Below are 22,830 nucleotides of genomic sequence, written 5' to 3' on the forward strand. Positions count from 1 at the left end.
TTTGGAATTGAAAAGAATGAGGTTGGAAAAACCTCACCAGCATGACAGCTCGATTGCTTGGGTGGTTCAGTTCCATAGATTGCAAAAGGTGTAGTGTATTGACAATCCTCACAATGCTTAAAGTGAAGTGCGAACACTCTCAAGTTTACTCGAAAATGTAATCATTGTTCTGACACCAGTCTGGAAGTTTTTACACTTCAGTAAATTAAAAATCAAGAAGAAAGGTCCTCCATACATTTCTCCTCCTGACCAACCTGACATTTTGCGCTAAGGTTGTTCAAAAGGTGGGCAATGAGGAGGAATATGAAAAGATAATCAAATTCGTCTAAAAACAACACAACAAAACCACAATTTTTCACAATTTGCCAATGAGCATTGTTCTTTCAACTAAAAACGAGGCCCTACATCGTGCATATTATCCATACATATATATTTATTACATACGCCTTAAATACCTAAAATGTATAAAATTTGGAGATGTATAAACCTTCTAGCCATAGCTTCCCGATGTTGCACTTCGGAAATAACGAATTTGTTGCTGTTGAAAGGCGAAAACAACCTAAACTGTGTGAAATAAAAAGAAAGAACATTTTGCTTCTAGAGCAGAATAGAAAACTGTGAAATACAAGTGCTACGTTGTTTTTTCATTTGTATAGATTACAAAAGTTATCCCTTTCAAATACTGGATATATAAAGAATGCGTAAAATATGTTTTATCCTGTTGGTGATTAGCAAAGCAAGTGATATCTTAAGCTCTACTCGACGACTGTCTCCGGAAATGCCTCAGTACCACCGCGGCCGGGCGCATTAATCCTCGAGCGTAACATTCTTGAACAGGTACGACATGGACTCTTTGTTGTGGATGCGGCGGATCGCTTCCGCCAGCAGGACGCTAATGTCGACGGTTTTGATTTTGTGGCACTGCATCTTCTGGATTTCGTGTGGAACGGTGTTGGTGACGACGACCTGAGATTTCGATTACAGAATTGTTAAATTTGACTCTTAGCGATAGTTGAGCGAATTTACCTCATCGATAGGAGAATCTTCGATCAATCTGGGAGCATCTTGGCTGAGCAGACCATGTGTGGCCATGACGTAGATCTTGTAGGCTCCTCTTTCCTTTAGTACCTCTGCGGCCGCCACGAACGATTGGACGTCATCGATTAGATCATCCTAGACGAGATTACCTTAATAACTCAGAACAGAATTTATCAAAGAGTGTAACCTACCACCATGATCGCAATTCGACCACCCACGTCTCCAACCACGTTTATCGGAGGCTTTTCCTTAGCAGGATGCACCGGTACACCACCGGAGACGTCCATAGTGCGAGATTTCGGCAGTGTGGGAGGCGAGTTTCGTCCATCAACTTCATCCGTCTCGGACTCCTTCTGTTCTCCGTGGATGACGGCGATTCCCAACCGCAGACGTTCAGCGTACGATGTAGCCTTTTTAGCGGAGCCTGGATTACGAGCGACGATCACCGAGTTGCGATAGTCGGGAATCTGAAAAAAAATTGCGTTGTAATTTAATACTGAAACCTACCGATCGAAAACCCAAATTGTACTCACACTCTCTTGAATGTACTGCAACAAAAACGGAGATGCTCGCAGGTTGTCTACCGGACAATCGAAGAAACCCTGTATCTCCTTCTGGTGTAGATCCATCGTAATGATGTGCGTTAGGCCCGAGGTGCACATCATTCTGGCTAGCAGCTTCGAAACGATGCAGCCCCGTTTGCGCATTTTGCACTGCTTCGAGTACGGTAGGTACGGAATGACACCGACAATCGATTTGGCCGAGGAGGTTTTACAAGCGTACGCCATGATTAGCAGTTCCATGATGTTGTTGTTGACGTCTCTGGTATAAGAGAAATTCAAATTTATCACACAGTGAGGGAGAAATTCTATATAATTGTTAGACTCACTTAGTTCCGGTTTGAATGATATAGATATCTTTGCCACGAACGGAATCGCCAATTTCCACCATGGTTTCGCGGTTTGTTTTATGGTAGACCGAACAGCCACCATTTTTCACTCCGAGTCGGCTGTCAAGAAGGGTGATGTCATCGGTTGGTTAAAGTAGTGTTGTGGTGCAATTAGTAAAGCAAACAATAGAAAAATTTTTTAATTAATATCATACAAGTTTAGACCAAATGACATTTTTCAATTTGCTAATGGCGATATATTGGGTTGGATTAGATATAAAAAGAATCACAATGTATGTGGTAATAACATAAATGAAATTGACGGCCTTGAACACTCAACAACCGAATTTGTTACATCAATAACGGTGCTAGTTTTAGGCAGTGCAGCCCAATGCACGATGTTTTTAAAATCTACGGTTACCTGGCAATCTGGTTCGCCAAATCCGGATGCGAGTTTCCGTTGATGATCACAACATCCGAGGTAGCGGGAGCATCCATGCTGTCTAACTTGGATATTTTGGCCGGCCGGAAACCTCCAACTCTGAAATGGAAAACGAAATACATAAACGTTTGTTCGATTGAAGAAAACACTGAACGCAACAGAGCAAAATAACAAACACAACAAACAACAGCAGCCAACGGTTCACTTATGTCAGGTAGAGGCAGAGAGAGTAAAAGTGAGATAATGCAAGTAACGATAAACAAGCCGAGGATGGATGGGAGAACAAGGCCAAATCGGAAGCAGGATTGGCATGCAAATATACTGCAGTTGAAGCAAGGTTAAATGATTAATTCCTTTACAATCAGCAACAGCGGTCATAGCGGTGGCAGCAGCAGCAGCGACAACAGCATAACAATCTTCAAACAGAATTGGTAGAAATAGTATAATGAACGAAGAAAAATAAAAAAGTATGTTCGGAGAATTACTTATTGCGGTTCAGAAGCATCGTACTTTTGCTCTTCGTCGGTTTCCAAGCACACAGACACTCTACTTATATAATTCGGACGCCTTTTTTGGGAATGCACGCAGTGCTTATGTTTGCTGAAAAGGAGGCACTACACAGATAACTACGATCGATAGTTTAGATTCTTATCCAGAGGTAACTACGATGGGAAAAGAAAGGTGATGTTTACTCAAAGCCTGCTGAACGTACAGAACGTGGGAATTTGCGCAAGATAGCCGTACCACAGGATAAAGAATTTTGACAGAAACACGTTGACACTTTTACCGCTAGAGGGACGCACTCGGCAAGTGCGTGCTAATGAGGGGAAAATAAAACAACAAAATTCGAAAATGATACCCACACTGTCACACGGTCGCTTCTGCAGACTGCAGTTCTCGTGGTTTGGAAACCAATCAGAAATGTTGGTTCGATTGTTTTGAGTTTTTTTGCACTACTGACTGCACAAAATGCGCTCACGAGCGTGTTTTCGGCGTAGAATGAAACGGACGAATGAAGGAAAAACAAGATAGAGTCAGATGATGGAAGGGGTGACTAGTGATGTCCGGTAATCGTTCGGTTAATCGATTAGTCGATTAGACTGCGTAAAAATCGAATATTTTGTCATCGATTATCTCCCACTGAATAACCGAATTAATCGATTACCTGCGTCGATTACTGACACGAATTTTAGCAATGTGCTTTTTTTCGATTTGCTCAAGATTAATGATGATTTCTGTACTGAAATATATCATAAACAGCTAGTTTGGAAACAAAAATAACGATATTTCAGGTTAAAATTTGTTTATTCTGGTTCACGAGCTGCTTGTTGCTAAAATTGCTCTTATTTGATCGTAGTTAGACCGATTTCAATTCGGTTTGTTGCAAAAGCTCAAAAACTAGCTCTAAAATAAAATCTTTGTGGTTTCCTGCGAATTCATCCGTATTTCTTTAATGATATTACATTTCTTGAGCTTTTATCAAACTTTACTCACTTCTCCAAATTTAACGTAATGAACCCTCAACTAAGATTACTCTAAGTAAATTCAATACTTTTTTTTATTATTTGGAAACTTGTTTGATCAAATTTGATTGAGTTTTGACTGAGTTAGAAGAATTTTTCGAAAATATGAAAAATTACACCGGGCATGCAATGGTTAACTTTGACAGGTATGTGAATCATGCAAAAGTTGCGTTTAAGAACACGTTAACATTGCCTAGTGTTGTAAGAGCAATATATATATATTGTAAGAGCAATTTCACCCCACTGATCAATTTCAGCCCACTCCACGGTACTGTGGCAAGTTTACACTGGATACCGCTACCGAAAACTAGCACCGGAATCAGGGTACTGCTGTTGATTAGCTGGCTGTGGGGGCGACAAAATCGTTGAAGCGATTGGCGAACATACTTAATTTTTTAACGGAAATGGTGGAGTTCCTTGTTACCAACTGGATACTGCGATGAACCGCCAGTTTCTGCTACTGCACAGAAGACGAAACAATTTGCTGCTGTCCGCCAATGCGATTCAAAGTTTTCACTTTTGTCACTATTGCTACCCACTGTCTAGCTGTTTTGATCAAATTCAAATACTGCACCGCACAGTTTCTTGTCAGCTTCAGCATGCCAGTGTTGGATTATACACAAGTTAAAAACAATCGACGACGCAGGTGACAGCAATGATGCCGAGTTTAAATTATTCGCGACTACGAAGTCTCAAGGGCTTGAAGAGATTTTGAAGTTGGAAATTTTGTCGATTAATCGTAAATGGTCAATTAATCGAATAGGCAAGCGCGATTAATCGTATCGATTACTTAGCGGCTTAAAGTTATTCGATTACTCAATAATCGAATAATTGGAAAATTCGGACATCACTAGGGGTGACAACAGAATTGAAGAAACTGATAATGTCAGACGTTTTGGTAAGCGTTTCGGTTACGTTTGGAAACGAACGCCTCCAAGGGCGTAAACCAGAGTAGGGTTCTTGACTTTGCTGTACTGTTTGAATCGTTCGCTGTCGGAGTTTTGAGGATAAGCAAATTAGTTGGTATTGGTAGTCTACTGGAAAACGCAAGTTCAGGAGGAGTTTTACCAGAATCAACTTACAAATCTTCCGAATAAGCCGATATATTTAGAAAAAAAAATTTGAGGAATATGTTATGGGAACCTTATACATACTATAGTTTGCTACTGTAAAAATTTCACAGTAAATGAATACATTAACTTTGATCAATCACTATATCACTAAATAAACCACAGTGATTGAGAATAAAAATGCGAGTAAAAGAATAATTACAGATTCAGTATTAAAAGATCAGGAAAAAGAAAATCAGGAATTAATTCCAAATTTTGCTTTAAATGGTTCCTAAGTTTGGAGAGAATAAAAACAAAAATAATTTCTAATGTGCTGAAAATTTTCGTCAAAAAATAAAGAGAGGAAATGTTGATTTCATATTAGTTTTTGCAAAAATAAAAAATAACTTCGCCTCTAAAATGACTTCCAGCACAAAAAAAAATGAAGACCAAACTGAAAATAACTAAAGATTAGCCTGAAATGTTTGAAACCAAGAAGGACCAAAATTAAATTGCTTTCTAATAATGTTGCAATCCGTTCGAAGAAATCAAATAAAAGAACGAAAACAAAAAGGATTCAAAAGATACAAGTTAAAAAAGAACTAAAAATAAACAAATACCTTAATTTAATTCAAAACGCTCCAAGAAACAAACTAACTGAAGCCACAGACTAATAGACATAACACGTCGAATAAATTTTCAAAAAAATCGTTTGGATGATTCCAGTACTTTACGTTAGTAACACTAGCACCATCTACTGTCGTGTTCGCGCTGCATCATGTATTTCGACATCAGCGCCAGCGTTACTGCATGTGTCAAATGGGGAACTACAAAATATGTATGAGATTGCATGACAGCGCCCCAGACGACATTTTCGCGCGACAACTGTTATTCGATTGAAAATTTGAAATGAACGTTTTTTTGTGGCGATGGAGCTAGGTTCCAGTGTTACGTCTGTTAGTCTGTGCTGAAGCCATTCTAAGCGGATAGTGAAAAATTATTTTAATATCGTCAACAACTTTTCAGGAAATCCCAAATTAACCTCAGAAAAACTTTGAAAAGTTTCAATGGTAGAATAAATGCATAGAAAGGCTTAAGCTAAAAACTATTCTTAAAATGCAAAAGACAATAATTCTGAATATAAAATTAAATAAACAAAAACACGTTAAGGGAAATAAAACGAAACTAATAAGGGCTTAATCTAGCTGAAAATAATTTCAAACACAATAGGCTGAAAATTGTTCTTCAAAAATTCAAAAAAAAATCGTACCTAACACCCAAATAAATCAGACAAGACATAAAAATTTCCTAAATTTAACTGAAGTGTTCTTGAAAACTAGAAAACCTATGAGAAAATTTATCATAAATCCCCCTTGGTATTTGGAAAACAAATACGAAAAGAATAAAATCTTGAAGAGCATGAAAATCGGATAATTTTAAACTTAGAACTTCAAGACTAAACAGGAAATTAATTGATCAAAAAACTTAAAAAAGTTAAACAGCGAAAAGGCTACAACAGAAATTAATTCCAATCGAACAGAAAACCACTCGAAGCAACAGAGTAACCAGGAAAAAACAGCAAAAAAATTGCCCGCAAATTGGTATCTAATAACTTTGAGAAGCAAATATAAACCAGAAAAAAACGAACTCAAGAAAAAACTATATAAAACCTAATTCAGAATGCATACTTTGAAAAGCTAGAATAAATAAAAACAATGAATTCCAAATTCAGCTGAAAATGGTTGGGAAACGTTTCTGGAGGCTAGAAAAAGCTGAATATGAAAATATTTAGGGGAAAGTAGGTAAAGACGGACACCCTAAGGTTTAATCTAAATAATTACTTAGGTATTGCTATTTGGACCGCAGTAGTCATACAAATTGAAACTCAAGGTCATTTGTTTTGATAATCATTTTTGGTTTTAGTGAAGTTCCTCCAAGTTTTATGTGTTTTGGGTCTTCAAAAATAAGACTACAAATTGCTGTTTTTTGACATGGTTGGGAAAGACGGACACTTGGGGTGGGTAAGATGGACACTACGAAGGTAAAGGTGGACACTCACAAAAAAGATGTAGTACGTTATTTATTCTTTTGATTTATGTGTTAAGTGATGGCCATAAATTACTCTACGTTATTAGAGTCCATCTATACATCACGTGAACAGTTTGAGAGGATGGGATTCGATGAAGACGAAAATTCTTCGCCTATGTGGCCTGTTATAACTGCTAACTGATTAATATCTGCTGCTTTCTCTCGCGGGTGTACTTTGTGAACATCTGTAGTACACAACAGATGCTACATGTGAAACTTCTAGGAAAATCCGTGAGTCCATCTTTCCCTGCCTTAGTGTGTCCGTCTTGCCCGACCTGGTTGTAAATTTTTCAAACGATCGTAGCTCTTCATCGGAACATCGAAAAAATGATGGATTTTCACTAGAAAACCGCGGAAAGACTAATTAATCACTTTACTATTGTGAACAAATGAAAACACGTAAGTTTCACGAGTTTTTCACTATTTTCCGTGGAATAAAAATTACATCAAATTGCGCGTTCACGAAAATATTCGTTGTTTTACTCACAAATTTGACAGTTTGCTTGCTGAAAACCGATAATGCAACTCAAAAGCATTAACACACTAAAAAGAAGGTATTCGCATCACTCAACTATCACAATACATTCTAGTTTATGAAATATTAAAAGTGTCCATCTTACCCGCAGTGTCCGTCTTTACCTACTTTCCCCTAAATCATTATTTTATATTTATATTTGACGTTTGTGGTAAAAAAATGGACAAAAATTGCCGATTTTTCATGGGCTCACCTTTCCACGTACTGACGAAACTACGCATGCAGCATCAATCATAGTAACCCATGAATCAGCAGAAAAAATTAAACAGTTCTATCAGTCGAACTCTGACCGTTTACTAGTCTCGGAGCTGCAGGAAATGATGCAACGGCAACGCCTGAATAAAAAGGTCAAGTCGATTTTCCCGACGAATCGCGACGTGGCAGTGGTGATGGATGACGAGACCTGTCTCACCCTGGATACGACTGGCAGGGTACTTCGTATTTTGCCCACGATACAAAGAGAACTCTGAGGTGAAGTTCATTTCTCACACCATGGGCGTAGCCAGAATTTCAAACAGGGGTGAGGGGGGGGGGGTCAAGCTCTTCAAAATTATAGAAGTAAATAAATGGTACACTAAGGTCGCTTTTTACGCGGTCTTTTTACATGGATTCCGGAATTTACGCGGTTTTTCTGCACGGATTCACGAATTTACACGTTTTTTACACGGCACGTATCCCCCGCGTAAAAAGCGACTTTAGTGTGTTTTGAAAAGTAGAAATAAATACTAATCTTTAGTGATTGTTACATCAAGGCAACCAGTGAAAAGTTGTCCTTGACATCAGAGTGGAAAATTTGATTTGTCCAACCTCGAATATAAATAGATGTTCTTTACTGAAAACTCTTAAGTTGGCGACGAAGATCTAAAGAATCCACGAACATATCAGAAGATAGAGTTGATCAGCAGCCGCAACCGGGAATTCAAGATATGATTCACAAGATGGCCCAAATTTTACAGCGGATAGCGGATCAGCAGCAGCAGCGTCAGTATCAAACCCCGGAGCAGATCTTGGAGTCCCTCTCTTCGAACATCATCGAGTTTGTCTTCGACGAAGAAAACGGAGTTACGTTCGGACGTTGTTGTTTAACCGCTACCAGGACCTCTTCGAGAACGATGCAGGCCAGCTGAATGATTTTGTGAAGGTACGTTTACTTTTCCGGAAGCTGGACATCCATTCGCCCGGCCGCTTTCTCAACTACATCCTGTCAAAGTTTCCCAAGGACGTGAAAATTGAAGACACAGTCAAGATTCTCAATAAAATTTTCGGGCATCAAACGTCAAACGTTCCGGAAACGGTTCATGTGTCTTTACACGATTGTTGTTGACCATCTGCCGATGAACACTCAGCAAGCACAAACACTCAACCGCTGTTCAAATATTGTTGACCTCAGCCAGGTTTTCACCCGACGTAATGTGCTGAACGAGCGTTCAATCGTGCATGTTTCCATGGTAGAGCAAGTGCAATTTTAACTGCTTTCTCAGTCGCAGGGAAAATGAGAAGAAAAAACTCAAGAACATGCCTACATGCATGTTTTCGTTCAACATGCCGAATATTCCGGATAACCGCTCGTAAGGGCATAGAATTTTTTGGCAAGCAAGTTTATATAAATACCTTCCATGGGAAATTTATCAAACTCAATTATCTGCCCTACTTTTTTTTATCACCATCTGAAAAAAGGCATTTTTTTTAATACAATACAATACAATACAATTGTTTACAGACGGCAAATTCTTGGCCAGAGGACTACTTGCCATCTACTTGTCACGTCTGTAAACTGCGTAGAAATTGAGCAGTCTAAGCTCTTGGAAACATATTCAAGTCACTAGTATTCGTCTGCTGTTTAAAAGGTGAATCTGATTTTATAATCTAGAGAAGAAGGACGGTCAAACAGGGGTTGTTAATCAAAGAGAGAACGGACTTGAGTGGTGCGGGACTCGTCGGAGATAGGAAGAAGCAGCAGTTCACCGGTAAGGACTTCCTAGCTCTTTAGTAGCTTCGGTAAAGTTGTTAAGCATCTAAAATACTATACTTTTACGTAATGTAGTGCATTAATAGTCATGGGCGCAACTAAGGAAAATTTCTAGGGGGGCTAGTTTTCTGTATGTCACTTAAAAAAGAGAAAAAAGAGTTTGAATATGCTTATTTAATAACGCTTAAAATAGTATCGTAGAAGCAGAAAAATCACTTCGGGATAGAATCTCCGATGATGTACTGAATATCTTGAACACATCGTCAACGCCAAGCTCTTTCAGCAACAATGATTCGATATTTAGGAGAGCTAGATTTGGTAAACGGCTGGGCAGTGCTTTTTAACAGTTCACCCGTACTAGTTAGAATAAAATAGACCCCAGTGTGGTTCAAGGCTTAATGCCCTATTCCTACCTCCACGTGGTACCGACTGGGATACGAGCAACCAAGAAAAAACCCGTGAACCGGTGGAGTAGTTGTTCTCCTTAGAGAGCAGCTTGTCTGCGCGTCTACCCCACAGGCTAGGGGCGGCTCAAACAGCGACTGATCCGGACCGGACGGTTGAACTAATAAATGCGGTGTCTCGCCAGCTACATCCATGGCGGCAGCTCCGTCGCGAGACTAGGCATCGCAGCCCTAGTAAGGCAGCATACTAAAATAAACATACTACGGAGAATCAAGAATTCAAAACGAACCGGAACAATCGACAATGACCCAGCCGACGAAATAAGGACGACGATTAGAAGCTCAGTACATGTAACAGTAGATCGCTTAACGACCCGGATGTCGACCGGATTCTGCTGGATCAGCTAGAACCCCGCCACTTCGACATCGTTGCGCTCCAGGAGCTTTGCCTGAAAGGAGAGAAGGTACGGTGGATTTGTGGCCGCAAGGCACTGTACCACCAAAGCGGCAGGCAATCAGCGACAGGTTGTGTTTGTTGAGAATTGAAGGCCGGTTCCACAACTACACTATTCACATTGTGCACTGCCCTCACGAAGGAAGGCCTGATGCAGGGAAAAAAACGTTCTACGCACAGCTGGAGAACGATAGCTGCTCGCGTAGAGATATCAAGATCGTCGTTGGGGACATGAATGGAAGGATAGACTTATATTAACCGGTTATCGGCCCGCACAGCCTGCTATGCACCAACTTCGCAGCTCCCCGCGGATTAGCAGTCCAATATCCCTTCTTTCCTCGACCAACGTACAGCGAAACAAATTGACCACGTTCTCAACGACGGCCCGTTCTTCTCAGACATTACAAACGTACGCACCAATCACGGTGATGATCGGACAAGACCACTTCGATAAAAAAACTACAAAACCCTGATAACCGATAGTCCTCTACGGAAGTCCTTTTGATATTTCCGAACAGAAGGTGCCTATCGGCGAACAGAAGGTGACTATCTACGGTGGAGCACAAGCAGACGACGGATAATAGCTACAGCGCATGAACCATGAGCTACAAGCGCTGCTTGGAGAGAACCCCATTGCACACCTGGCGAAAGACAATAGGTTGCGGTAGGCCGGTCACATCGTAAGAATGCCGGACGACAACCATGTGAAATCACTTCTCTTCAGCAACCCTACCGGCACAAGAAATTAAGGGGCGCAGCGTGCATGATGGCTCGACCACATCGAAAGAGACTTGCGAGTGATGAGACGTCTGGGAAACTGGTGAAACACAGCCCAAAACCGGGTAAACTGGCGACTTCTTGATACAGCACGAGTTACTACAGCTCTCCTCTGACTGGTAAGGTGAGTAAGAGAGCATGGGTTGAGAATCGATCCTGGGTGCAGAACTAGTTTTTAGCCAATGAATGGCGACATCTTAATTTGTGTTGATTTTGATGCTCTGATAAGTAGTATGGAATGTATATATATATTGAATACAATCATTCTCTGGGAAATTCTAGGGGGGGCTAAACACGCTGTAGGGGGGGCTTCAGCCCCCCCTAGCCCCCCGTAGTTGCGCCCATGTTAATAATGCTGGTCTGAGCTCCCCAGAAAGGGAAATGCAAAAAAGTGGGTTTTCCCATACAAATTTCCATACAAACTTGAAATGCAATGCGCCAAGCGGAGACAAAACCAATCGGCCTCCGGTAAGTTTAGGATTGTTCAGAGCCCCAAATGTAACCAAAAAAACTTGGTTCAGGCTTTGTGCTATCAAGTTTCATTTTTCCATATAACGATTTCCCACTCTAATGTAGGTACTGATTATGGATGTTGTTTCTTTTGGGCAAGCCAATTAGCAATGGGCAATATTGTATCGGTATCGGAAATATCGATACTTTTGAGACGATATTTCGATTTATTGGATCGATACACAAGCGTCCGATACTCGACCGTATCAATACTGAAAACCGTGATATTTGTATCGATATTCTTTTATGCATACGGACCAGCTAGCTGACATGTTACAAGGGCTAACATCTCAATGTCTACGAGATCACCGCCACTTTTGATACGCTATGTTATGCTGTCTGTCAGCGTCAGTGGAGCCCACACATCGTAGAACCGCTGCGATGTTGGCTGCGATAAAGCAAAGAAAATCGGATGGAGATGCCAGCTAGTTGATACGAGCTGGAACCACTGAAAAGCTGCCACTGTCAGTATAAGTATCGCACAACTCTATTTGCACTAGCAAAACTTAAGCCTGTATTACACTCTTTGACAAAGCGTCAAATATTTGGCACTTTTTGACAGATAAAAATTTGGTCGAAGATAATTATTTGTCACTCTCCAATTTTAACATGAGGCAAACACGAGCAAACAACAACCATGATGTCAAATAAATTTGACCATTATGTCAGAAGGTCAAAAATTTGACCATTAGACAAAGAGTGTACTACAGGCTTTAGATGGAGAAATAGATAGAGAGAATGTTGTGAGCCAAACGAACTGTCAAAATCTGAGCCAAACGCAGCATAGGGCCAAATTCGAAATTTGTTTTACTTAAGCCACACATTTAAAGCCAAAAAGGAGTGCTCAATAATAACGTGTTCTCAAATACTTTCAAAAATAGGCATAGCTCTACGTTGCATTATAAAGGCACAAAACTTATATTGTTTCTCTGACAATTGATTAAATATTGTTTGTTTACATTTATACTCAGCTTCATTTGTTTTTATTTCAATTAATTCTACTTTCTGCGTTAAAATGCATCCACAAACCCCTCAAACGAAATTCAACGTTATCAGAAATGATGTTTGGCTTCGATTTAGTTGGGCTATAACCCAACGAGCGGGAGCCCAACTAAAACGTAGCCCAACTAAACATAGTCCAACGAGCGAAATTTGACCGTATTTTAAAAACAAATATAAGTTTTCTGGTTACACTGTTCAGATCGAATATTTGCAAGCGGAAACTAACTCATGCTTTCCGTAGACACAAGTTAGAGAACAAGTGAAAAAAAAATTGCAATATTTATTAGTTAGAAAAATTCAGCGGTAGACTTCACTATCTTATTTTCGCTGACATATCTAACTTTTTTATGTCATCAACTTCCTCATCAATTAATATGGAAGTGTGTCAATAATTTATACAAATAAGACGGGAGCTTCACAGCCCATTGGTCCAGTGAATACAAATCTTGAAGATATAAGTTGTTTAATTCATTTGTTTGCCAAAGCTCAGAATTTCTGCATTACCTGTATGTATTTGTTTGTGAAGTCATTTGATTCATGCTGCTCAACAACAAAAAGTCGGCACATCAAATTTTCATTGCTGGAAACCACCAAAATTTTGCTGATTTTTGGTGTGGTGTGCTTCCAGCAATCTGTTCAGCAAAATGAAATTTGCTAATTATTCAGTAATGCTCAGTTGCATAAAAGTGACAGGTCGTTTGCTGCATGTTCGGTAAAACAAAATACAACTTGCTGGTTGTCAGCTATGACAATTTGCTGTTCATTCAGCAAAGCATAAATCAATTTGCTGGTTAACCAGTTAATTCAAGGGAACCATGTTTCCGTCAGGCACCAGATTTCATCCGCCCATCGGATCATAGGCAAATTACTGTTGAACTAGAGATGTATGATTATCATTTCAACTTTTAAGTTCATCTAGCCCAACAAGGACTTAGCTATGGTCCCATATTCGCTATCAGGAGCTTAGCAATGATCCCGTACCAGCTGCACAGCGATTTGGCGCGTTTTACTAATGACAGCTTGACGTAATTTTTTGACATATCAATTCTTTTGCTGGATTCCAGCTACCATTCATTTACTGTTTTCTGTTCAGCAAATAGTTTTGCTGTATTTTCGCGAATCACTGAATCGAATACTGGTTTTCAGTAAATTCAGGGTGGCCACTCAATATCAATCCCGGTGTTTTATTTTTAAAACATATGAGAAAAAAATCAATTTTCACATGCTTATTTGTGCCTTGCAAAAATAGTGTTACAAAACTATGAAAAACATTCCTCCTTCATCGTGTTTAGCTGTTTGTCGACTTTAGCAAGTACCTTCATGGTGATCTGCTGCACAATTCTCGCCCTCTTTAACTCCAATTCGTTGACAATCTTTGCCTTCTCGCGCTTTTTTGCTTCCTTCTGCATCTTTCTCTGTCAACCTTCTCTCGAGCTTGCAGTGCTTCTGTATCAGGATGCCAATGAAATGCGTGGGATAAATTCAAGAGTTGGGGCATAGAGTTTTTGTCTTCTAGAAAAATGTCCTCAGGCAAAACTTCAAGCGGACTTTGGGAAGAAGAGCCTCAGAGTGACCAATGAAAAAAATGCACATGAAACTGTCTAGGTGCATTATGCAAAATGCATGAAACGTTGAGATCTGTTATTTCAAAACAATTTTTTTTTTCGAAAACCTTCGATCCTGGGACTTTAAAACTTTCGAGCTTGGGTCAATGTAATGTATAAGAAATTTTCTCATGGTCCGTAAAATAAACTCAACTGACACTCTGAATAAACAATTTGAAAAAAAAAAAATAATTTAGCTACTGTTTGTTTTTGATATAGGAAAAATCTGAGAAATCTTTAACAAATAGCTCTTCAAGGTGGCGTCTTTCCCCAACAAAATCAAGTAGTCAAAAGGTCCAACACAGAATGAAAATTTTTTTTTGCTGCTTGTGGTTAAAATCATACCAAAAATCGGGAAGTACAAACCGGGTAGCTCCGTTCCGGTCCGGTTCGAAATAAAACAAGACTCGAAGTTTCCGGTCCTGTTTGACTTTTGACCGGATTCTCCCCGATGCGATGTCGAACACTATTCACAAGAAGTTTCAATACGCCTCTTGCGACGCTGATAACCTTTTGACTTCTTTAAAATCTGACAATATATGTTACGGAACAGTAAATTTATCCACCTGATCAAGCCTGATTTTATTTGACGCAGATCTTGCTGCGAAGCCGCTGTCGACTTTAACTGAAACCAACAACCAGCTTTCCCCTATCCGGCAGAATCATGCCAGTTAGGTAAACATAAAAAAAACAGGGTCTCATGTTGACATTTCCTCAGAAACTGTTGAACAAATAAAGCGGCAGACATGAAGGAGGATGATTTTCCCGGCGTGAAGCCTAATTTCCCGGTTTTCCCGTATTTTTTTCCCGGTGATTTAAAATTCCCGGCTTTTTCCCGCTTTTCCCGTTTTTCCGGTAAAGTGGCCACCCTGAGTAAATGTATTTATCAAAAATTCAAAAAATGATCTCAGCTATAGTATCGATACTTTTTGACCGATATTTTGAGTATCGCGATACTTTTGGTTCTTCGGGTATCGATACTGAAGTATCGATACTCTTCGTCGTATCGCCCAATGCTAAAGCCAACACCATCGTAGGCCAGATCAGTCAATGGGATACCCGAAACAATGTTCAATTCTAAGAGATGGCGCTGTAGTGATAGTGGTAGTAAAATCGAAATTTGTACGAGCATTTTGCTTAATGGCTGGAAAAACTGCTGTTTAGTTACCCTGTTTTTAATTTATACTAACTTTCTAGTAGTTACTTTTACTATATGCAATCTATTTTAATCAAAAAACTTGATTTTTTTATACAGCTCCGTTGACTTAATATAGTAGTACAGCAAAATCAAGTTTTTTGATAAAAATAGATCGCCACTCGCCACTGCATGTTTAATATTTCGTAGTTTACTCGTTAGATTTTATTTAGAAGTTTATGTTAGGTGTTTTAAAATTTAAGTTTTAAATTATCGGTGTGGATAATATCGCGTGTGGATTAAGACTAGGTCCCGTTTCTCCTCCCGTGACCAGAAAAGGGAAGTGCATTAACGGCGAAGGAGCCGGGCGCGGTTGTGTTGGTTTCAAACGCGACGGACCAACGTCAGGCGGTGTTTTGATTTGCGACGAGAAATCATTGTGAACCGCCGAAAGAAGACCGTGACTACGTGACCGTGAACCAACGCTAGCCGGAGTGCCGTTTTCGATACCGCCGGGAGTGAAACCGTGTGTGTTCACAAACCCGCCATTGCAACGAGTCGGCGAGGAGGACGGAAGAGTAGGTTAGTGTTAGGTTTGTTTTTGTTATTTATTTATTTGTGATATATCCTCTACACCCAAGTAAATCTACGTTGTGTAGAAGTACCCCAGTGCATCGCCGCCCGCCGGGTAAATCGGCCCAGTGAAAGCTGGGTGGTAAGCGTAATCTTACATGTTAAGATTATGCAATCGGTGACGATCTATAAGAACGACCGTTGTTGCATCCCGAAACCTGACATCAAATACCTTTTTATACGCCACCACATGGAGTATTCGAATAACTACAACGGATAGTTGGGTTTCACAATCAAAAAGGGGTGACGGAGCAGGCACTGCCAAGCAGGCCTTGAGAAGTTGACAAGCATGCATGGAGAACAAAGTCTATGTTAATATAGAGTCGCGCAAATAGAAAATCTAGTTTTTGTACCGTTTGTTGCCAAGAATTATACAATACTGTTTTTCACCATGTACAAGCGAATATCGTATTTTGAAATTCTTCACAAGTCACTGAACCAGTTTACATAGGCTGACCAGACTTTCTCGGGATTAAAACGGAACAAATGGGTTCAAAAAACGGGACACATGATAAAATTGATTTTGAATTCTTACCAACCAAAGCATGCAAACAATTAAACATTGCTTTGATGCACTTACCAGATCCTGAATTTGTGTGATTTTTTGCAATGAGTTCCTGAAATTTGTCACATGATGATCGAGATTTTAATTTTTTTTCCAGTGGTGCGGTACTGTCAGGAAGGCACAAAACGAACTCAGTAATATTAAAAAAAATCCCGGCTGCTTGGAAACTTATTTTCCATTTAGGAAGAGTTTCAATGCAAAGCTCTATGTAAGATTTTTTTAAGGAGTATCCGAAAACGGTACAAAATGGCAAAAAGACGGGACGGTTTAAAATAGTCGAAAAAACGGTACTGTCCCGTTCAAAACGGTACGTCTGGTCAGCCTAAGTTTACAGGTTTATGCTGTATTACATATGGGTCATTCCATACGAAGTGACCACGGAAAAGAATAAAATTGGACACGACCATCACGGATTTGGCTCAAAGCTGGAGGAATTATTCATCTAGGTTCACTATGAAAAAATCCCAATTTTGGTGTCGATTGGAATACTCCCCGCTCTGTGGGACCCCCCTCTTTGTGACAAAGTCAGGCAATTTTTGTTCAAAATTCCGTTTTTCTTTTCTTACAATTCATAGATGTAGGACGTTCGCAAAATACTGATAGATGATTTTAAAAGAAAATAAACCAAGAAATCCAAAAAAAATATAATTTTTGACTGGAAGTGTTGCCAGATAGATTATTTTTGTATTTGAAAATTAAATTTACATTTTTCGGCAAATGCAGCCATTTTTATTTTAAATTTGATAATTTCATCGTGTTCCTTGAAAAATTTCACGTAAGAAACGACTATTATTCCGAGGTAATATGAGCCAATCTCGAGATATAGCATTTTTACGAAAATAGTTGTAATTTTCGTAATTAATTTATTTTTTAGTTAATAGCCGTAAGACACCCGAAAAATAGTGATGAGTGAATTCTGAAGAAAATAAACCAAGGAATCCATAAAAAATACTATTTTTGACCGGAAGTGTTGCCAGATAGATTTTTTTTTTGTATTTTAAAACTAAATTTTCATTTTTCGGCAAATGTAGCTGAGTTTATTTTAAATTTGAAGGTTTCATCGTGTTTCTCGGAAAATTTAACATAAGAAACACTTATCACCCTGTGGTAGTATGAGCCAATCTCCAGATATATAATGTTTACGAAAAAATAATTACGAAATTCAAAACAATTTTTGTAAAAATGCTATATCTCTAGATTGGCTCATATTACCGTTGCTTTTATTCGCAACGATTGCACTAGTAGCTGAGTGCAATTTACACAGTGTCAATAATACACACTGAATCTGTTTCTTCAGAACCCAAGGATGGAATATATTTTTGATGTGTGACAAGAATATGTTCTTGGTTTACCAGCCACTCTGATGTACCTATTCTCAAACTTTATGACGATAACGTATCGGTATCGATGAAATAAGCGTTCTTCTCTTTTTCTGAAATAATAACGGCCTTGGTCTCTGGGCAGGGTCAGATTAAGGATTGTGGGGGCCCCCTTTTCAGTTGTCGAAATTTAAACAAAGGAATGTATCATTAGAAAATATAGGTTAGAAAGAAGGGTATATAAGGATTGCCTAAGTTTATTTTAAATTTCGGTTATTTTAAACTTTTACAACATTTTTTGGATGTTTTGTCATGACAAGTGTTGTCATGAAAAGTGATCTTTTGTGTGGGCCCCCTAAGTGTGGACAATTCGGAACCAGTTGTTGCTAATAACAACATCATGTTAAACAAACGGCATGTGTTCAATAAACATTTTTTTGTTTGCTAAATTCTCACCTCACAATGAAATAGCATTCCAATATACATACCTAATGGCTGTTGGCATTCCACACCCGATTCAAGTTAATTGCTCTGAAAAGCACTTAATTTACTCAACGCTTCGACCTCTCAACCCCTTAACACTTAACAGCCGAGACATGTCATCTCGAGAGCACACGATATGCAAAATAGGATCGGAGGAATTTTCCCACGTACAAACCTCCCGACAAGGCTTCAACTCAGCACCGAGAAAGCCTCGCAATCGCAGCACTAATGAACGCGTTAATTATTGCAAAGCCACGTTGTATTCCCCCCTCTACCCTCACGCCACGCACTCAGCAACATAGGTAAGGCTTCTCGTTCTCCAACAAATTATGATAATACAACAGGATCCCTGGTTGAGGGAAGGGAAGGAAAGCCCGAAGGTAAGTGCTAGGCACATCGCGCGGAAAACCAGATGTCAGTCGTAAATTGCTCTCCTTCCGGTGGTGGCTAGCACGGTGGCAAGCGGCCGCCGCTTTGCTGTCACTCGTGGACATTACCGATCTGATATTCAGATTAGGATTCCCAGCCCCTGGCGTACAAGTGGCTGATAATTTGCTGTCTCACCGGCGGCGGCAAAAAAAAGGTTCACCTTAATTTAATTAATCCGTGACGATGCGGGTGCAAGCGGACCGTGGAGTGAGGAGGTAAATTAAGCCACTTCCGGTGTGTTTGGTTTGGTAACGATGATTCGACCGTATCCGTGTCGTGACGACGCGAATACACTCCACTGTGTGTACGCTAGAAGGGAGCCAGATTATGACATTAAACAGGTTAAATTTTAATTAGATTTCTGCGTTTATGAGGTTGCTCACCGCTCCGCTCTGCTTACGGTTATGTGTTTTTGGGAGTGTAAAATCATCTCGAAGGGAAGACTGGTGACAGATGCCACCTCGTGAGGACCGGGGGGGAAGAACCATTAAAGGTTGCAAGCTCACGCAGCTGCGGAAGAGGTGAAATGGCTTCCGCTAACCGTAAATGACTCCCCAATCGGCTATCAGAGCAGTTTCGGGACAAATATTGCCTCGTCACATCTAATCGTCACTGTCATCGTAGCGAGTACAGTGGAGCGACTTCTGTGCCGATATGAGACACACGCGACACGGCGGCCATCATTATCGCATCATTCGATATCGTTTGCGCCTGAAAGATGGGCAACACGCGGAAAGCCATTAATTTCGATTTATTGGTTCGCGCCTGCCGGTGCGATAGGTGCGTCTTTGCCGATCGGAGCCTGCGTTGGTGTGAGTGTGCGTGCATGATTCCTAATCGATTTGCACGGAAAAGGACACATTTAGGCATAGGCAGAGAATCAACAGTAGTTAACAGAGTTCTGGTATCTAAATGAGGAATCACTGTTTGTGATGGTTTAACTACAAGTACAGATTTTCGGTGATTACGGTTATGTCATTTAAAATACCCAAAGCTTTAAGAATTTTGTTTGACTGTTGCAATAATCAATTCTAAACCTACTTTCACATTTCTTTTCGGGATAATTCCCTGCATAAAGTTACACTTCAAATCATCTGACCACTTTACCACTGTTATCTCCCATAAACCCTTTTTATAAACTTTCTGGCGTATATTCGAGGCACGATAGCTCCCCCGGGCACCAGGAGATTTTTATTTGCGATTGTTACCTTTGCTCTGTCTGTCCGCCTCTGTCGGTGTAGTAAATAAAAATCTCATTCTTTTTTTTTTCGCCTCGGTTCTACCGAATTCTACCGGTGCTGATGCGCAATCCAAAGGTGAAGAAACCGTTGAAGGATGCAGATCACGTATCGAGAAACCTTTTTGTTCGGACGCTGCAACAGGGACGAGGGTCTCGAATATGCTGGCCACATCCCCTGGAGAGCCAATTTTGATGATTGATTCGTTGATTTAACTGGTTTTCTGAAGGGGGAGCCTTCTGCTACTGGTTGAGTAAATATATGACAGTTTGGGATCGTTCAAGGTGACATTTGACGGCTGACGAAATTGTTGGATGATTTAGAACATAAACAGTTCATGAGCGCTCTTGTGTCACATATATTACCTTCATTGAAGTAAAAAGTCGGTGAATTCAACATATAAACAAACACATACGCATTTCATATTGCTGTTAATTTATTACATTTTCGACATTTTTGACATTTTTTTTCTTGAAGTTTTGAGCCGTTTTACTCCTGATTGGACTCCATACACGACAGCGTAGTTTGCGGAATCCATCCTGGAGGCCCGCAGGTAAGACTGTATTTTAGAACTCAACTCTCGCCAAACATGTGAAAAGGGCCCATGTGCCATATGTAAACAAGCCACAATTTCACGTTTTTCAATAAATACAAGTTTAATCTACCCGTACAATTAAGATTGTTTGATTAAGAGTAAATTCTTTTATCAATAAAGCTTAGTGGTAAGCGCAGATTTCGCTTGTATTAATCAAAAAACGAGAAGATTTGGCTTGTTTACATATGGCACATGGGCCCTTTTCACATGTTTGGCGCGAACTATAAGTAAAACCCAAAATTTACCTTAATTTATGCAAAGCCTGTATTCACCCGCGATCTTTTGTCGAAAGTTGAACTAGCAGCCGAAGAGCCTAGTCCCTGGCCAAACATGCCGCCTAGGCGTTCCATAATGCGGTTCACAAACGAGTCACGACCGGTTGAGTTCCTTTTGAATCCTTCGAAATTTTTGGAAAGCTCCGACAACATTTCACGAATTGATCCACTTTGCAGCCCTGGTTTCTGTCGCTCACCAGTTGAATAGGCCTGCGCCGACACACTGTCAGATAGAGACAGTAGGTAAAATGTTCCTACCAGAGTTAGAGCGATGCAGCGATTTATGGCGAAAGGTTTCACGTTGAATGATATCGATGCTAAGCAAATTATGTTTTTATAATGCGTGCTAATGTATTTTTAACTGCTTCTGAATTTGTTGGGAATCAAGCTAACGATTTATAATGCTTTCATTAGATTCACACTTATCGATTACGTAATCTACATGAGGCACATTTTAGTTGGCATAATAACATTAATTTGTTCTATTGTAAAGCAATCTTTAGCTTTATTTAATTTTGAGCTTTATTTAATTAGAGCACATTCTATGGCGAGAACAAGGGTAATGTTCATGAAGGATGACCACAAAATCTATTGCTTGTTGAATCAGTTTTAGTTTAATCATGGGCGCAACTAAGGAAAATTTCTAGGGGGGCTAGTTTTCATGTATGTCACTTAAAAAAGAGAAAAAAGAGTTTGATATGCTTATTTAATAACGCTTAAAATAGTATCGTAAAAGCAGAAAAAAATCACTTCGGGTTAGAATCTCCGAAGATGTACTGAATATCTTGAACACATCATCAACGCCAAGCTCTTTCAGCAACAATGATTCGATATTGAGGAGAGCTAGATTTGGTAAACGGCTGGGCAGTGCTTTTTAACAGTTCACCCGTACTAGTTAGAAGAAAATAGACCCCAGTGTGGTTCAAGGCATATTGCCCTATTCCTACCTCCACGTGGCACCAACTGGGATACGAGCAACCAAGGAAAAACCGGTAAACCGGTGGGGTAGTTGTTCTCCTAGAGAGCAGCTTGTCTGCGCGTCTACCCCACAGGCTAGGGGCGGCTCAAACAGCGACTGATCCGGACCGGATGGTTGAGCTATGAAATGCGGTGTCTCGCCAGCTACATCCATCGCGGCAGCTCCGTCGCGAGACTAGGTATCGCAGCCCTAGTGAGGCAGCATACTAAAATAAACATACTACGGAGAATCAAGAATTCAAAACGAACCGGAACAATCGGCAATAACCCAGCCGACGAAATAAGGACGACGATTAGAAGCTCAGTACATGTAACAGTAGATCGCTTAACGATCCGGATGTCGACCGAATTCTGCTGGATCAGCTAGAACCCCGCCTCTTCGACATCGTCGCGCTCCAGGAGCTTTGCCTGAAAGGAGAGAAGGTACGGTGGATTTGACGCCGCAAGGCACAGTACCACCAAAGCGGCAGGCAATCAGCGACAGGTTGTGTTTGTTGAGAATTAAGAGCCGGTTCCACAACTACACTATTCCCGATGTGCACTGCCCTCACGAAGAAAGACCTGATGCAGGGAAAGAAGCGTTCTACGCACAGCTGGAGAAACTCTACGATAGTTGCTCGCGTAGAGATATCAAGCTCGTCGTTAGGGACATGAACGGAAGGATAGCCTTATATAAGCCGGTTATCGGCCCGCACAGCCAAAGTCACTTCTTTCCTCGACCAACGTACAGCAAAACAAATTGACCACGTTCTCAACGACGGCCCGTTCTTCTCAGACATTACAAACGTACGCACCAATCACGGTGATGATCGGACATGACCACTTCGATACAAAAAACTACAAAACCCTGATAACCGGTAGTCCTCTATGGAAGTCCTTCTGATATTTTCGAACAG

At 40.2% G+C, this 22,830-nt stretch overlaps 1 protein-coding gene across 6 annotated transcripts; it reads right to left on the reverse strand.

Moving 5' to 3' along the window:
- Positions 1-406: 406 nt before the first annotated feature.
- On the reverse strand, positions 407-3,397 carry LOC129718401 (phosphoribosyl pyrophosphate synthase-associated protein 2). Of its 6 annotated transcripts, none has more exons than XM_055669166.1 (8): positions 3,233-3,380; positions 2,855-3,031; positions 2,349-2,468; positions 1,928-2,047; positions 1,572-1,860; positions 1,230-1,505; positions 1,027-1,173; positions 407-966 (listed from the first exon to the last, which is right to left on the reverse strand). In XM_055669166.1, exons 2-8 carry the CDS (start codon positions 2,872-2,874, stop codon positions 808-810), a joined length of 1,131 nt encoding a protein of 376 aa, XP_055525141.1. In that variant the 5' UTR covers positions 2,875-3,031; positions 3,233-3,380; the 3' UTR covers positions 407-807. The 6 variants fall into 6 exon arrangements, with proteins under 6 accessions (XP_055525141.1, XP_055525145.1, XP_055525144.1 ...); XM_055669170.1 differs by lacking the exon at positions 3,233-3,380 and adding an exon at positions 2,729-2,785 and having other exon boundaries at positions 2,855-3,180; XM_055669169.1 differs by lacking the exon at positions 3,233-3,380 and adding an exon at positions 2,529-2,785 and having other exon boundaries at positions 2,855-3,180.
- Positions 3,398-22,830: the final 19,433 nt, after the last annotated feature.

This window comes from Wyeomyia smithii, chromosome 1 (genome assembly GCF_029784165.1).
Source record: "Wyeomyia smithii strain HCP4-BCI-WySm-NY-G18 chromosome 1, ASM2978416v1, whole genome shotgun sequence".
Classification (NCBI taxonomy): Eukaryota; Metazoa; Arthropoda; class Insecta; order Diptera; family Culicidae; genus Wyeomyia; species Wyeomyia smithii.